Below are 17,568 nucleotides of genomic sequence, written 5' to 3'. Positions count from 1 at the left end.
GAAAAGCTAATTTGGGCACAAAAGGCCCCAAGGTAAAATGCAAGAAAGACAAATGTCACGGTCTGGTGTACATTTTTACTAGAGTTGCTTCTGGGAAAGTAGGGAAGCTAGTTACATAGGTGACATGTTGAGTGCAGATGAACGCTGTCACGCCAGGGCGCATGGGAGGCAGCTAAAGGGCTTGAATGAAGTTAACTCCATGTCAGACCAGGGGGTGATGCAGTGTGCTAATCCTTTCTCTCTTTCCAACTGCAGACCAGTCAAGTTAAATTCCACCTGATGTCACTTCTGTTTTTCTGACCGCAATGGCGTCACTTCTGGTTCCATGTCTAACGACGTCACTTCCGGAGCCCTGCACTGTAAGCTCCCTAGACAGTTCGTTTCGGATGTGCACCTGGTTGGTTGAATCATTGAGTGCTGTTTGGAGGAGTGGGCACATGGTCAATCTCCAATGATCTCCACAGGGCAGGCCTGTGAACACCGTCGAACACCAGCTTCAACTTGATGAATGAATATGACGACCAGACCATTGCACAGGTACTCACTCGCTTTAGAACTGTAAAAAATACTTTTAAATGTCCCAGATACAGAAAAATGACCCTCAAGGGAGAGGAGTAAAGACTTCTGGCTTGAGAAGACACGACAAACAATCATTTTTACAAAGTGGCACACACATGCTCATGTTGAGGCAGCTAAAGGGCTCCAAAGATGGTAATCCCACGCTGAACCAGGGGGTGGCAGTGTGCCCTAACCCTTCCTCTCTTTGTCCTTCAGACCACTTGAGGGAAATTCCATCTGGGCCAGTCAGCATTCACTTCCATTTCCGGACATGATGACATCACTTCCGGTTTCCAGCCCTGATGACATCCATTCCTGTTTGAGGCCCAACGAGATCACTTCCTGTTTCAGACATCACTTCCAGTTCCAGGCTTGAAGACATCACTTCCGGTTCCAGGGCCCCAATGGCATCACTTCTTGTTCCGCACCCCGATGATGTCACTTTTGGTTCCTCCCCATATAAAGCCGCCATCAGTTCTGTTTTGGACTCCAATTTGTTCACAATTGTGCAAATCAATTTACTATTTTGCAGCCAGATTCAAGTATACGGGAGGCTGTCCCAGACCTTTTTGTGGCTCTTTGTCTTTTCTTTGACAACATGTAAGCAGGGCTTTGACACTAAGGGTGAAAGGTTTAGGGAAGAAACTCCAGGAGGTGTCTTCCATTCTGACCTGGCACTGGAGATGCTTTGCAGAAAACAGTAAACTCCTGCTACTTAGGTGAAATGCTGATTACAGACGTCGGTGTAGCCACAACACTGATAGCCAACGGTGAAAGGTTCAGAGAAGAAAATTTCAGTAACCATCTTTCATTCTGACTTTTGAGATGTGGCAGATGAAGGTGTAACCCAAGCCAAACAGAGCAAAAAGGAGATGAGAATGGTCAAGTGGATACATGGAGTGTCACGGATTAGGAGTAACCTGAAATCTGAACTGAGGGGAAAGATTCGGTGTGAAAGTATTGTGTTGTGCTGAGCATAAACAGTTCAAGGTAGAGAGTGGAAGAAGATTAGTTGAAGAAGTCCCCCATGTTGGGCGGTGGAGGTGATGAAAGCACAGAGGGAGGCAGATGAAGACATAGCAGTAAGAGGTAGTGCTAGATTAAGAAAGGGTCTTATCTAAAAGGTTGTCCAGGACCTTAATAGAGTGATGGAACATTCTGGGGGAAAAGAAATAGGCTGGTAAACCAGTGATGATGATGATGATCTTTGATATGGCTAATTAGCAAAACTCTACAGACAATAAGGTCAATGGGCCTGGATTCCTAAACAGCAGCAATTGTGGCCCATATGTATGGCATGACGCTTTTCTACTACTGAGGTAGACTATATTCTACTTACAAGAAGAGGAATAGCACAGTTTCAAGACTTGTCAGGTATCAGAATGTGGGCTTTCTTTTGAGCACTGTACCAGGCATGCAAAACATTTATTCTAATAAAACACTGCTGCCTTCTGTTTATGGAAAATACTAGAATCTGGATTGGTAAGACTCATAAAGGGTTAAAATGCCAGCATTTATTATACAGTACAATATATTTTTTTATAGCCCAAAATCACACAAGAAGTGTCGCAATGGGCTTTAACATGCTCTGCCTTTTGACAGCCCCCCAGCCTTGTAGAGAAAAACAAAATGGACGAAACCTTGGGAAAGGCGGTTCAAAAAGAGACCCCTGTCTAGGTAGGCTGGGTGTGCAGTGGGTGTCAGGGGGTCAATACAATACAATACACAGAACAGAACACAAGTCATCCTCAATACAAAACAATAGTGCAATAGAAATATTACAAGTACAGAGCAGAATTCATCAGTAGATGTTATCACATAAGAGGATTTGGATTTGTTCAGAGTCCTGGAGACCTCGGCCATCAAGCTGCCTTCTCCTATTGGCCATTCCACAGCTGAGTCAGAGCTGGACCAGCCAATCCGATGAAAGGACCCCTCTACCTGATGATTCTTGCGATCCTCCTTACCTGTTTATTATGAACCCAGTGCAAGGGATCTAATGCCTAAAAAATATTTTAGGGTGACCACAGCTGATTTACAAAATGGAACATTGGCACTATACTGTATAAATCTAATTAGATAAGTACCACTACCCTACAAAAGAGTGACCTCAAAAACCTGTGCAATACGGGGAAGTATGATGATTTTGTGCCAGCACATGCAGACCACTGAGCATGCTAATGAAGATATTTAAACAGACAATGTCTATTTAGGAAACTTAACCCCTCAGAATAAATTGCAATGCTCCTCTTATTGACTAAAACTTCCAAATGTTGCTGCATCCTTTTAGTCACACTACAGTAAGGTTGTCTAATTTACTGTGATCAACAGAGTCATTTTATCTTGTCATTTACCCTGGCAAGTCCATACCTCTTTGTCAATAAGTCGCAGCAGGTACTTCACTGCAGGGTCCATCAAAGTCACCTGAGCCTTTCTTCGTGACAGAAAGTAGCTTCCAAGAAAGTATCCCAGCGTGGACAGGATCACCACGCCTGCTGCCATCAAGGCACCTGTTGTCTGCAGAGAAGAAAAAACCAAAACGCCAGGGTAAAGTGCTCATGTTAGAACTCTGAATCCCAGCTAATAAATTAACGTTTAAAATGAACCTTTCTGACGCCACGCACCCCTAGAAAAGGTCTGATTTATGTTCACACTCTCTACAAAAGTAGTACAGTCGATTCCTGTTAATCGGACCACATCGGGACGCGATCATTTTGGTCCTAATAACCGGCTGGTCCGATTACACGAACATGCCCTATACATGTGCAACCAAGACGGGACGAGTTATAAGTAACATCTTAAAATGTCATTATGACTTTTATTGTGCTGCACACACGTATGGAGAACGTACAAACAAGAACTACGTACACGTACATGTACGGTTGCTTACAACTTTGTTTATAGAAAAAGAAATCTACAAATTCTTCGAAACGATCTACACGACACTCAGCAAGCGAAGCACAATAAAAAAGGTTACATTACCAAATTCCAGTCAACGTCTGAAGAACTTGTCTAGTGTGATCTGACGCATTCTGTTGACGCACTGCACTTGTTTACACTCGACTTCATGTCGCCGGCTACTAGGCGGTCCGTTTTAGGAAAGAAAGGGCAGGCATGTTCACCCCCACTGGTTTGCACTTGGTACAAATCTTCCGACTTCCTGACCTTTGATAAAAGCATGAATTCTCCTGGGGAGCCCAGGGATCCTCCCGATGTTGCTGACCTGCTTTACATCTGCTTTCCGCAGGGCGACTTGTGGCTTCCTTTCCTTATTCTCTGTCACGTTCTTTGGTCCGATTAAACGGAATTTTGGTCCAAATAAGCAAACAATATTAGGCTTATGTAAAATGATCTGTTTCGGTTCTTTAGGATTCGGTCCAAATAAGCGGCTGGTCCGATTAACCGGAATCGACAGTATCACATTTAAAGAGGAAGAAATCAAATTTCTAATTTTTGAACCACAAATTGAACCACATACAGTACTGCAGGTGAAGAAATTGAACTAAAAAAATAGAATTGAAATATAAATTTGAGCAATTTACCTTTATAAATATCAAACTTGTAAATGGTCCCCCCATTAAGCTTATAGACACTTGATTGACAATCTAGAGTTTGTGGTATCCTGTGAAACACTAGCAGTGCGAGGAAATGACACACAATCAGCAATTCTGGTGTTTGGGATATTGGAGACCCCATGAAGCAATGGGTTGCTGGGGCACTATGAAGCAAAGAACCACAGTTGACGAGCTTTCTCACCCCGCTAACACTTGCACTGCAGTTCATAAACGGATGCACCGCACAGTTAAAATTGCTGCACTACTACTGCCAGGACCACCAGCAGGAGGAATGGCCTGAGTGTAGGCAGCAAGTGTTGCATCCAATTCAGTCCCCCTTGAGGCAAAAAATGTCAATTAAACCTCGAAATCGATGACATTTCACGCTTGCACAGAAATCAATACTAGTCCTCGCCCCTTCTCTACGATTCACTATAAGGGTCCAAATTGCATTCTCTTCAAAAAGGTTACTCGCCATTACAAACACTCCGCCCGCAGCAAGTGTGGAAGCGCAAAGTGCACCGGAGATTCTCACCTTGAAAGAAGGCTCTTGGAATCGAAGGATAGGCAAACAGAGTAATTAGTTTTATTGCAATAAACAACAAGGTGGACTCAACCCAATCAAGTTGAGCCCCAAACAAGCCAAACATTGCAGTATATATAACCATTTCTTATCACCCTGGCCTCACTTGAAGCAGCTCATTCGCTGCTTACCCCGACTCCCTATTCCAGCTGGCCCTTCTCAGGCCTTTCCTGTGGCCACCAATATTTCTTGTAACTTGCCAGTTAGTATTATTTCTTGCTATTCTATTCTCCTAACCGGTTCCCAACCAACATGTGTTCCCCCTTTTCCGACCTCGGGCTGACCCCATTCATCGTTCTCGCCCTTCTCTGTTCCTTTGGGATAATAAATATTGGTGGCTTCTCTCTGAACTCAGTCTAAAAAGAAATATGGCGTATGCCTTTATTTATTAATCTATCTCACTCACTCACTCACTCACTCACTCACTCACTCACTCTCCAACTTCCCGTGTAGGTAGAAGGCTGAAATTACTTACAAAAGTTGGGCAGGTTTCATTTCGAAATTCTATGCCTAATGGCCATAACTGGAAGGTATTTTTCTCCATTAACTGTAATGGAGTTGAGCTGGGAAGACGTGGGGGCGGAGTTTCGTGTGACATCATCACGCCTCCCACGTAATCACGTGAACTGACAGTCAACGCAGTGCATAGAAAACCAGGAAGATCTCCAAAAAGCGCTTAAGAAAACATGCATTATATAATTGAGAAGGCAGCGAAACAATAAGAAGCGAAAGAAAGTGACATATACAACCATATTCATGAGTTCTGCTACCTCGGAAAGAAAGCAAGGTGTAAACCTAAACTTTAAATTAAGTTCATAGACAGGCTACGCTGCTGCTTCATATGCCCACAGGTAATGCGGGATACAAGTTTAATGAGAGGACGAGGATATAAACGAGTTTTGATCACTTTGTAACTAAGTTAAAATTGTAGGTGAAGGGGTGTGCTTATGCAAATTCCGAGAGACTGTGTTTGTGGGGAATTGACAGTTAAGGTGGGTGGGGAGTCACGCCATCATCTCCCTCCCACCTCATTTCGCTTCTGAGCTGAGCTCATGGCTAACGCCGTCTTCAAGCAACTTCGTCAGACTGCCACCAAATACTCACAGAAAAATCCACAAGTTAATACACACGCTGTCTCTAGAGTTTCTCCACACTGAATCCTCCAGGCACTACTTACAAAAGGTTACATTGACAATCGTGTTACGCTATTTTTAAAATCTTTCCTTTTCTTAGCACAAGCACAGCTGAGAAGCTTCATGCATGTGCTCCATAACGCATTAAAAAATAATGCATTTAATCACACTTTGCATTACAAGCAAAGGGGAGCTTTTGTCAATGCATGATTTCCTGGTACACCGATTACATTGATCAGTGCATCCCGATTCATTTTACCCTCGCACCACCTTAGTTTGAGAAGAAGTATGAAAAATATGAGGTTAACACAGAAAACAGATCACCAATTCAAGCTTTATGAATAATCGATTCGCCATCAATAATTGTTTTGGTAAAGCCATCCTCCTTCCATTTTATAATTTTTCCGCCACTAGCCATGATTAAATGAACGGTAAATAAAGTAAGAGCAAAGCGAGGGTGACTTATTTAGGCAGGCATATATATGACAGCAACACTCATGACAATGTCAATCATGTTACGCTATTACTAAAATGTTTCCTTTTCTTTTCATTACTTCTTTAACACACTACTTCTCGCGTAGGCGGGTATTTTGCTATATATATAATATATGAATGACCTCCAAAGAGCGCTGAGACTTTTGATATCGTGAACGTGTCTGCAAAAACTGGGGTCTCCTGCCCAGCAAAAGTCGAGCAGCCAGCGCCCGCGCATAGCTGTGCCGGCCTTTGAGACGCTGACTGTGCTTCTGCCTTAAGTCAAAGTGAGCACTTTTAATTTTTTTCATCCTCCCCCTGAGCTATAGCCCAGACAAGTGCAAACACGGACCCCTTTTCTACACCACGGCAAAATAATATTAAGGCATTCACACTTTCTTTTGCACGATATACATTATGAGGTCCTCAGCTCGGATTATGAAGATACGCACACGAGTGGAGGACTGACAATGTCATCACAGCTGATTAATGGCAGGGACGTCTCACCAGTCTACACAAGACCCCCCGCGACTGTCCCCAAAAGGCATCATAACGCCAGCTTAACACATCTCTATACTATATAAAAGAAAAAGGCAACTTTCCTTTCTTTACACCTTTTTCCTTTTATCCCAAACCAAAGCCTTTCTCTTAACACTGCAGAGGACACAAAACTAATTTTCTTTAAATGCTGGTAAGGCACATTACCAGAGGCACAAATTTGAACGCTCACATAGAAAATGTAATTTCTATACCACAGCCGTCGTGTAGCTCCTTTCAAAAGGGATCTACTACCGAGAGATGATCCATATACATTTTAGCTGCTGTTAGTTACTTACCTGTTGTGTTACACAGTCTTTAAAATGTAGTTTACCCGCAACCACTCCAGTAGTGCTCAATGTACCTGTACTTCTTAAAACGTTAATGTTTTACTGTTTAATAACTTATAGACTATATTTTATTATTTCTCCCTTGCACTCAGTGACCAAAGCTATACACACACATACTGTATATAAAAGCTATACACACAAGTATATGTATGTGTATATATATGTATGTATGTGTATATATATATATATATATATATATATACACACACACATACATACATACATACATACACACATATATATAATTTGTGTGTGTGTATGTATGTATGTGTGTGTATATATGATGTAGATAGGTATGTATATATATGTGTGTATATGTAGATATGTATATAGATATGTAGATATGAAGATATGTATGTGTATATATATATATATATATATATATATATATATATATATATATATATGTATGTATGTGTGTGTGTGTATATATATGACAGCAGCAATCCAAGCTGTGAGAAAACAGTAAAAAGGAGGAGTGTCAGACGTCGTGGTACATTTTCTGATGCAGCTACCGAAAACAACTTTGTGACGCTGCAGCCAAATACACAAAACAATTACTTTGACAATCATGTTACATTATTTTTAAAATGTTTCCTTTTCTTTTTCATAACTTCTTTAACACATGACATCATAAGGCTGGTATTTTGCTATTTAAACAGTATATATCACAGCGACACTCATAACAGTGACAAAACAATTATATTGACAATCATGTTACGTTATTTTCAAAATGTTCCCTTTTCTTCTCTTTCTAGCTTCTTTAACACACTACTCCTCCGCTGCGCTATATATATATATATATATATATATATATATATATATATATATATAGATAGATAGAGATATATATACTGTATATAGATAGATATGAGGCCAACATATATAGATAGATAGATAGATATGAAAGGCACTATATAATAGATAGATAGATAGATAGATAGATAGATAGATAGATAGATAGATAGATATGACAACAACACTCATATCAATGACAAAACAATTACATTAACAATCATGTTACGTTATTTTTAAAATTTTTCCTTTTCTTTTTCGTACCTTCTTTAACACACTACTTCTCCGCTGCGAAGCGCGGGTATTCTGCTAGTTTTCCATATAATGAACCCGTGAGAACGTGCATTTCCGTGGCTCTTTCACAGGTGACAATTACGCATGCAATGCTTGATTTTTTTTCATATCACAGAAGAGGAGGCCAATAAATGACCTACGAATGAAGGCACACTACAAGACGCCGACTGCACTACGATAAAGTTGGACAACGCACCTCGCTCAATTTTGATGAATCGTAATGCGGCCTTCCTCTTTGTTGCACCCCCAGGTTGGTAGCCCAGGTTTTAAATCAAAATGTAGTTAGGGACTAAAGCAAGAAGTAAACTTTATATGTACAGTCATATGAAAAAGTCTGGAAACCCCTCTTAATTCTTTGGATTTTTGTTTATCATTGGCTGAGCTTTCAAAGTAGCAACTTCCTTTTAATATCTGACATGACTTATGGACACAGTAGGATTTCAGCAGTGACATTAAGTTTATTGGATTAACAGAAAATATGAAATATGCATCATAACAAAATTAGACAGGTGCATAAATGTGGGCACCCAACAGAGATATGACATCAATACTTAGTTGAGCCTCCTTTTGCTCCTTTGAGCCTCTAGACGCTGTCCTCCTATAGCCTCTGATGAGTGTCTGGATTTTGGATGGAGGTATTTCTGACCATTCTTCATACAAAATCTCTCCAGTTCAGTTCAATTTGATGGCTGCCGAGCATGGACAGCCTTCTTCAAATCATCACATAGATTTTCAATGATATTCAAGTCAGGTGACTGTGACGGCCATTCCAGAACATTGTACTTCTCCCTCTGCATGAATGCCTTTGTAGATTTCAAACTGTGTTTTGGGTCATTGTCTTGTTGGAATATCCAACCCCTGTGTAACTTCAACTTTGTGACTGATGCTTGAACATTATCCTGAAGAATTTGTTGATATTGGGTTGAATTCACCCGACCCTCGACTTTAACAAGGGCCCCAGTCCCTGAACTAGCCACACAGCCCCACAGCATGATGGAACCTCCACCAAATCTGACGGTAGGTAGCAGGTGTTCTTCTTCTGCCATGCAAAGCACTTTTTGTTATGACCAAGTAACTCCATTTTTGTCTCATCAGTCCAAAGCACTTTGTTCCAAAATGAATCTGACTTGTCTAAATGAGCATTGGCATACTACAAGCGACTCTGTTTGTGGCGTGAGTGCAGAAAGGGCTTCTTTCTCTTTACCCTGCCATACAGATGTTCTTTGTGCAAATTGCTCTGAATTGTAGAACAATGTACTGATACACCATCTGCAGCGAGATGTTCTTACAGGTCTGTGGAGGTGATCTGTGGGTTGTCTGTAACCATTCTCACAATCCTGTCATATGCCGCTCCTGTATTTTTCTTGGCCTGCCAGACCTGCTGGGTTTAACAGCAACTGTGCCTGTGGCCTTCCATTTCCTGATTCCACTCCTTCCAGTTGAAACTGACCGTTTAAACCTCTGAGATGGCTTTTTGTAGCCTTCCCCTAAACCAGGAGACTCAACAATCTTTGTTTTCAGATCTTTGGAGAGTTGCTTTGAGGATCCCATGCTGTCTGTCACTCTTCAGGGGAGAGTCAAAGGGAAGGAAGCACAACTTGCAATTGACCACCTTAAATACCTTTTACCACTCGTGATTGGACACTCCTGTCTATGAAGTTCAAGGCTTAACGAGCTCATCCAAACAATTTGGTGTTACAAGTAATCAGCACTGAGCAGTGACAGGCATTCAAATCAGCACAATGACAAGGGGACCCACATTTTTGCACAGCCAGTTTTTCGCATTTGATTTAATTTCATACAACTAAATACTGCGTCACTAAAAATCTTCGGAAAACACCGCAGTACTCAGATGTTCCTAGGAAATGAAAGACACACCACTGTTATCTTTTGTGTTGAAAGGAGAGTCAATTATTACGCAGGCTGAGGGGGGTTCCCAAACTTTTTCATATGCCTGTACATGCATCAATAACGATTTATTCAAAGTGACTTAAAAAGTAGGAGGCATTGCTCAACTGTGTAATTCCATGTCAAACCAAACATACCTTTGGATGTCTTTGTCACGGATTTTAATGAAACGTGGAGTACTGATTTGGTCATATGAGTAACCCATGGAACTAAAATTGTATGTGTCTTAGATCAGAATTAAGGGAGATTAAAGCTAGTAAGTTTGGACTTATTTAGGGGGGGGGGTGTTTGTTGATTATGATTTTGACTGGCTATATATCCCTAAATATAAGTTGCACAGAAATGGTCCTCCTGTCATTTTAAAGCTCTTTTCAAGCTCTATATTATGCGTAAATACTACGCTTTCCCCAAAATGAAAAATTACCATGTTATGGGTGATTATAATATTAAAAACTGAATAGCGAAAAACCCTATACTATATTGCCAAAAGTATTGGGGCCCCCCTCCAAATCACTGAATTCAGGGTTTCCAATCACTTCCATGGCCACAGGTGTATAACATCAAGTGCCTCAGCATGCAGACTGCTGGCTTCTACAGACATTTGTGAAAGAAAGGGTCGCTCTCAGGAGCTCAGCGAATTCAAGTGTGGTGCCGTGATAGAATGCCACCCGTGCAATAAGTCCATTCGTGCCATTTCCTCGCTACTAAATATTCCACGGTCAATTGTTGGTGGTGTTATAACAAAGTGGAAGCAATTGGGAACAACAGCAACTCAGCCACAAAGTGGTAGGCCACGTCAAATCACAGAGCGGGGAAGGAGCATGCTGAGGTGTGCAGAAGATGCCAACGTTCTGCAGAGTCCATAGCTACAGACCTCCAAAAGCTCATGAACAGTGCAGAGTAGAGAGAGAGCTTCATGGAATGGGTCTCCACGGCCAAGCCTGACATCACCAAGTGCAATGCAAAGCGTCAGATGCAGTGGTGTAAAGCCTACTGCCCACCAGTGGACTCTCAAGCAGTGCAGATGTGTCCTCTGGAGTAACGAATCACGTAATCCGATGGGACGACTCTGGCCAGGAGAACGGGACTCGCCTGACTGCACTGTGCCAAGTGTAAAGTTTGGTGGAGGGTGGGCCAACTCCATATTACAGCCTGTGTATTAAGAATGGAATGTTATTAAAGTTCATGTGTGTGTATAAAGACGGGCGTCCCAATACTTTTGTCAATATGGTATATATGGATGAAAATGAGTAACACTTTAACAATTTGGTGCCAGCTGAAAATACAATAAAAACAACGAGCAAAAGAACACAGGAATAATGAACAGAAACACTTTCTTAATAGGGTTATAGTAACAGAGTGAATACCGTCTCCTTCCATCTTCTCACCTCGACTGGAATGGAGTTTTTCCTCTGGGGGACTCCACACACACACACATTCCACTGCCATTAACATTTTCTTTAAACTTGCCTGGCATGAGTGAGTGTCATTGTCTTGGTATGTAGAAGTCTAAACAGTGGCTGGTTCCTGTTTTTAGTACGATACTGACAACATGGCTCTTTAACTCTTTGAGGGCTGAATATTTTTTCCAAAAAACTCTGAAAAGCACACAAAGCAATGGCTTCACACATTAAGTCAATATAAAACGTCTGTTGCTATGTGTTGTGGCTGCTGTTGGCACATGTTGGGCATCTCTGGCGGCAGTGGCTATGTTGGGGGCACCTTGATGGTCAGCAGGAATAAATAGTGGAGCCAGCTGCCCGGCTGTCTTTACACAGCAGGCGGGTGGCAGTGGCGGTCGCAGTGTGACGCAATCTGGTTTGTACCTCTTGCCATCATAAGTGGTGGTCCTCCCGGGCAAACACTGCTGTAGGTGCATCAGCTACATGAAAGTGTTCAGCACCACGATCACCTGGGGACCGATCAGAAGATGCTGGTAGCTCACTTTTGTTTTTGATCTCCATCTGCAGATCACTTGCATCAAACTCAGAGTCCGATTCAACAAAATTACGTAAAACGTCCATGGAGTATTTTGCTTTGCACATTGGCTTTGGTCTCTCGCCAGATGTCGGTGCCATTTTAGAGGTTGTTTGCTCTTCACTACTCATGCACGTGTAGGGAATCGAGGTTAAATCGACAAAGCTATGTAACTTTCCTTCTAGCAAAATGAAAGGGTGAGTTTTGTTGCAGTTTACAGCCGATTACCGTCTCCTACTCCTGAATTTTGACAAAAGTCGACATCAGCCCTGAAAGAGTTAATGGGGAAAGCGTGTTCAAAAAATAGGCCAACTCATTTTTCATTTACAGTACATTGTTTAAAAAAGGTAATAAATGACTATATCACAGCTTGTTAATGAACCTAAACATGAAGCTATTTTATGCCATGGAATCCAAAAAATAATGCAAGATACAGTTCTTTCCATAGTGAACTGTCTTAACCTCTTCAGTGTTTCTGTAAGCGCAAGTCCCGAGTGTCACTTGGGCAATGGCACAGACACGTTTCGTATAACCGTTAGACCCGAGATTTGCTCCGGCTGTAAAACTGCCAACAGCGTTAGTGCCAAGCGTTACTCGGGCAACGGTGTAGATTCGTCTTCTCCTAGCCTCGTATTGGCATGTCGTAAAAAAGTCTTCAGGCAGCGAAATTGAAACGGTCAGTGAAACCGAAAGGGATTCTGGGAATCTAAAAGTGACGCTCATGTCACTCGCACATTTGCAGTGTGCTGTTCATATTATTATTCATCATCATTATTTGTATCACTATTATACTTTCTACACTTTTGGACTTTTAGTGTTTGGCACTTTTTACAGCAGAAAGATGAGGTTTAACAAAAAATGTAATTTTTCAAGCCAAAAAATGCAACTTTTTTTGAGAAAAAATGTAACGCTAAGGAGGTTATAAGTCACTGCCAACTGATCTTACCCATGTGGAACTGCGAGAGCCATATGAACACAAGCTTAGTCTTGTTCAGTGTTGCAGGGGTGTAATAATGTTTAATAAAGGGGTGTTTAATACGAATGGCATATCAAGATCTCCTTTGTTGTCTAATGTTATCCCCTGAAGATGTACGACATTACCTTTCTTGGATACATCCTTCTTTCTGCTGTAATTCATGCGGTGGAAGACCGGAAAGTGTTAACGCTTGTAGATATTCTTCTCGATATGGTAAGTTGATGTTTTCATCTTCCACACCATCACCACCAACTGTTTGTCTATTGATATGCATTTAACCAATTTGCTGTGCAACCGATTGACATTTTTGCATTAATTCGTTTGACTTCATTTTTCGGTGATACGATTGACCGTGTACTCATTTTTCGGGTTGATAACCCTTCGGGATGAAATTCTTCAATAAGATTTGGACATAATACATCATCTTTATTTGGGATCCTAAAGTGAGGAAAACGTAAAAAATTTATAAGAGTTGAGAGAGCAGGAACTGTGTCTGACAAAAGCATTCACACGAATGGGAGGTGAGAGGACTGTGGGCGTGGAAATGGTTAAGAGGAGGTCAGGACTTGACAAACCTCATGACAAAAGTCTCGTCTCGGGGGACTTGAAAAAATCTCTTGAAAAAAGTCTCTTCTCATCTCAGGATTTTCTTTTATAATAGAGAGAAATATTCTGGTAAGAATTTCTAAAATTCAGTCACCTTTCAAGTCAGAAGATGTCTACCCTTACCTTAGGCACACTGACAGAAATGCTCAGAAAGAAGGAGCAGAGACAAACGACCACAACTGATAAAGAGGCTGCTCTTTCCATCTCAGTCACACTTTTTTTTTTGTGGGGGGTTTGCAGGAATTAAATGTAGTGGACACTTCTATATACAATGAATCCCTTGTAATGTTCAAATGTTTTCTGAGCCTTGGGATGACATTCCTGCTTCCTTTGAAGACCTTGTAAATAGTTTTAAATGTTGTATTACTTGTAGAGGAACTTTTCAGCCACACCACTTGCTTTTGGCAGTGCCCCCTTTTCTGGTGGCCATATTTGCTGGATTGAAGACTTCTACAGAGTTCTCTTTCCAACTTCCAATAAAGTTTCCAATTAAGTTTAGTATTTCCCTAGCCTGAAAATAACATTTGTGACGTCCTTTTGCTTTTTTTTGCTATGGCCCCAAAATTCTCTTACCACATATATTGATGGCATGGTCTGAAACAGCTAAAAACTTTGAATGCTACATGAGTAAAGTTACAATTAAAACAGAACATTCAACCCAACATCTTCATTCACTTTTCACCAGCTTTTAAAAAAATGCAGGAATGCAGGCTATCAGGGGCAAGACTGGAAACAGTTCTGGAGAAGGTGACCTCCCATTACACAGACTCACTCATGCAAACTTAGAAACACAAATTAAACCGACGTGCGTGTAAAACCGGCAGATTTATACTTCACGCGACGCAACCTTCAGCGGATGCTACTGCTACACAAGCATTCTACTGTTTATAGCTGTGCATGTACTTTACGTAAATCTGGAAGATTCCACCAGGTGGCAGTGTGAGATATCATCAGGTTCAGCTTTGCTGTGTTGTGAATTTCCGGAAACACCCATTAAATTCTGAGGACACTTTGCCACAGTATCTCTGATAGGAAAACATGAGAACTCCAAGGCAGGGATCACCAGGGACATGACTCCCTTCGAGACAGCGGTGCTACCACTCCGCCACCGTGTCACTCCCATTATTAACAGTATTCATTATTTAAACGAAATTAATGATCTGTAAAATGTAACATACATACTTTAACGCATTTCATCATGAAAATGACATCAAGTATAAATCTAAGGATTCTAAATGTGCAGAGAGTTGGAATATCAGACATTTTGGACTCTGTTGCTCACTGTTGTTTCACCTCTCTCTCTCTCTCTCTCTCATTTCTCCTAGGGCACGAAGCAGAAAATGGCCGACAGTGGGGTAACTCGCGTTGAAATTGTAGTTGAAGAACTCCAGGCACTCAACGAACAGATTCAGAAACTCCTGTCCCGACGGAAATACCTTAGAAATCTGAAGGCCCGGCTGTTGGATAAACCGTCCTTGCCATCTGGAACCGCGAAACATCAACCCAGCAGCCGACCTCACCCCGCTCTCGTAGGAGGACGCCGCTGATGACCTCGGTGGATTTCAGCTATGCAGGCGGGGTTCAAGGCCAGAGCACCTCCATCGGCACAGGCGAGCATTATCTCAGAACCGGTTTGACCCTCTCCGCATCCCCAGTTCGCCTTCAGCCCCTGGTGATGTAATAGTGGTAGGTGATTCCATCGTTAGAAACCTTAATGTCGCATGCCCTAATGCAAAAACGTTTGTTTCTTGTTTTCCGGTGCTCGTGTCCGAGATGTAATGAAACGTGCGCCAGCAGTCTACGAGAAACACAAGGAGAGGGCAGTTGGATCAATCGCCTTGCATGCCGGCGTAAACGATATAAGGCACCGACAATCAGAAATCCTGAAGGCTGACTTCGCAGCTTTGATTAAAGACACGAAGGAGAGGACCCCATCGGCAAAGATCTTCGTTTCAGGTCCACTACCTCTCGTCAGACGATCCAACGAGTACTACAGTCGTCTGCTAGGGTTGAACAACTGGCTACAGGGTTTCTGCAAGAAGAAGGATGTCGGTTTCATCAACAATTGGAATCTCTTTTGGAAAGGCGCGTCTCTTCAAGCGTGATGGCCTGCATCCGAACAGTTTCGGCGCCCGGGTCCTCTCCGAAAACATATCGAAGGTAATTCGTTTTCCTTGACTATCTATCTCTGCTCTTAACCCCTTCCGAAATAATACTGTTGTGCCAGGACATGATGAATGTTTAATAGAGTCTTCCGTTAAAGTGCACACCATTAATACTGTAATAAGCAATCTCAATGCACGTAGAAAACCTAGGAAATACGGCATAAACTCCAATAATCTAATTAAAATCACTATTTTAGAGGAACAATGTATTAAAACTATAAAAACAGATCACAGATTAAACAAAAAATACACAGAGCGGCGCTAAGAATAATAATTTAGTTCCTATTCCAAATATCAATAACGCACATAGTACTCATCTCTGCACCTCCAAACATTAAATATGGCACTATTAAATGTTAGAGCTTTAACTAACAAAACGTTTTTATCAACGATCTTATTAGTGATAAAAATAGATCTTATTGCACTAAATGAAACATGGCTTAATTCAGATGCGCTGTTTTTAATCGAATCTGCGCCCGGATTACAGTTTTACTCATGCAGACCGCCAGGGAAAAGGGGGCGGATTGGCTAACATTTACTCGAGCCGATTAAAATGTAAAGATGTCAGTTTTGGTAAGTTCAAGTCCTTTGAGTATCTCGCCGTTGTTATTCATGGAGATTCTCAAGTTCTAGTACTATCCGTGTATAGACCTCCTAAATATAACGTCGTTTTTGAGGAATTCTCTGACTTAATGTCAATTTTAATTACTAACTATGACACACTCCTAATAGTTGGCGACTTTAATTTTCATATAGATAATCAGTGTGATCTAAAAGTAAAAGAATTTATGAACCTCCTGGATTCTTTTGATTTGAGACAACTCATAAATCAGCCTACACATAAAGCAGGTCATACATTAGACTTAGTGATTACTAAAGGACTGAAAGTTGATATAAAACAGATCATTGATATTGGTCTATCAGACCATTTTCTTCTACTTTTTAATATAGAAATAATGATAAAAAACACTCATGAGAAGCATATTGTTAAAAACGCTTCTTTGATTGCAGCAGCTTTAAAACTTACAAACATTTTAAGCAATCAGTCCGTTTATAGTGCCAGCTATAATAGCGAGGATAATGTAAATAGTAAGGTGGAAAGATTTAATTCTAAAGTGAGAGCTGCTGTTGACATAGTTGCACCTGAAAAGACAGTGAAAAAATCTTCTAGCATTGTTATACCATGGAAGACCCAAAGAGTGTCTGATTTAAAGAGAACATGCCGTAGAGCTGAGCGTCAATGGAGGAAGACTAAACTTACTATCCACCACGAAATATTAAAAGTCAAAATAACAGAATACAATAACACTGTCCGTCTTGAGAGACGCTGCTATTTCTCAAGATTATAAATAACAATGCTAGTAATCCCAGAGTCTTATTTTCTACAATTGATCGCCTACTAAACCCAGGTAGCTCAAAGGAATGCCTCCTAAGTGCTTCCAGTGAAACCTGTGAGGCTGTCGCTGTATTTTCAATCAAAAATTAATGATATTAGAAATAACATAGTATATCTCCCCAACACTAAGGATCCTCCTAAACCCCAGCATCCTGTTATAAACAAATTAAACTCTTTCACTAGGATAGATTTACCTGATTTACAAAAAATAATCTCTCAATTAAAACCCTCCACCTGCGTCCTTGACCCGATACCAACAAGG

General features: G+C 41.2%; 1 protein-coding gene across 2 annotated transcripts in view; it reads right to left on the bottom strand.

Moving 5' to 3' along the window:
- LOC120526293 (NADH-cytochrome b5 reductase 1) overlaps positions 1-17,568 on the bottom strand; it is a 63,761-nt gene that overhangs the window by 29,051 nt on the left and 17,142 nt on the right. For both annotated transcript variants that reach the window (XM_039749412.1, XM_039749413.1), the window contains exon 2: positions 2,929-3,075. In XM_039749412.1, coding sequence (XP_039605346.1) covers positions 2,929-3,075 — 147 coding nt within the window. The remainder of the gene's footprint in view (positions 1-2,928; positions 3,076-17,568) is intronic.

The sequence above is a fragment of the Polypterus senegalus genome, chromosome 3 (genome assembly GCF_016835505.1).
Source record: "Polypterus senegalus isolate Bchr_013 chromosome 3, ASM1683550v1, whole genome shotgun sequence".
Lineage (NCBI taxonomy): Eukaryota > Metazoa > Chordata > Cladistia > Polypteriformes > Polypteridae > Polypterus > Polypterus senegalus.
Note: the sequence above shows the minus strand (reverse complement) of the source record. Positions and strands in the feature narration are given on the sequence as shown.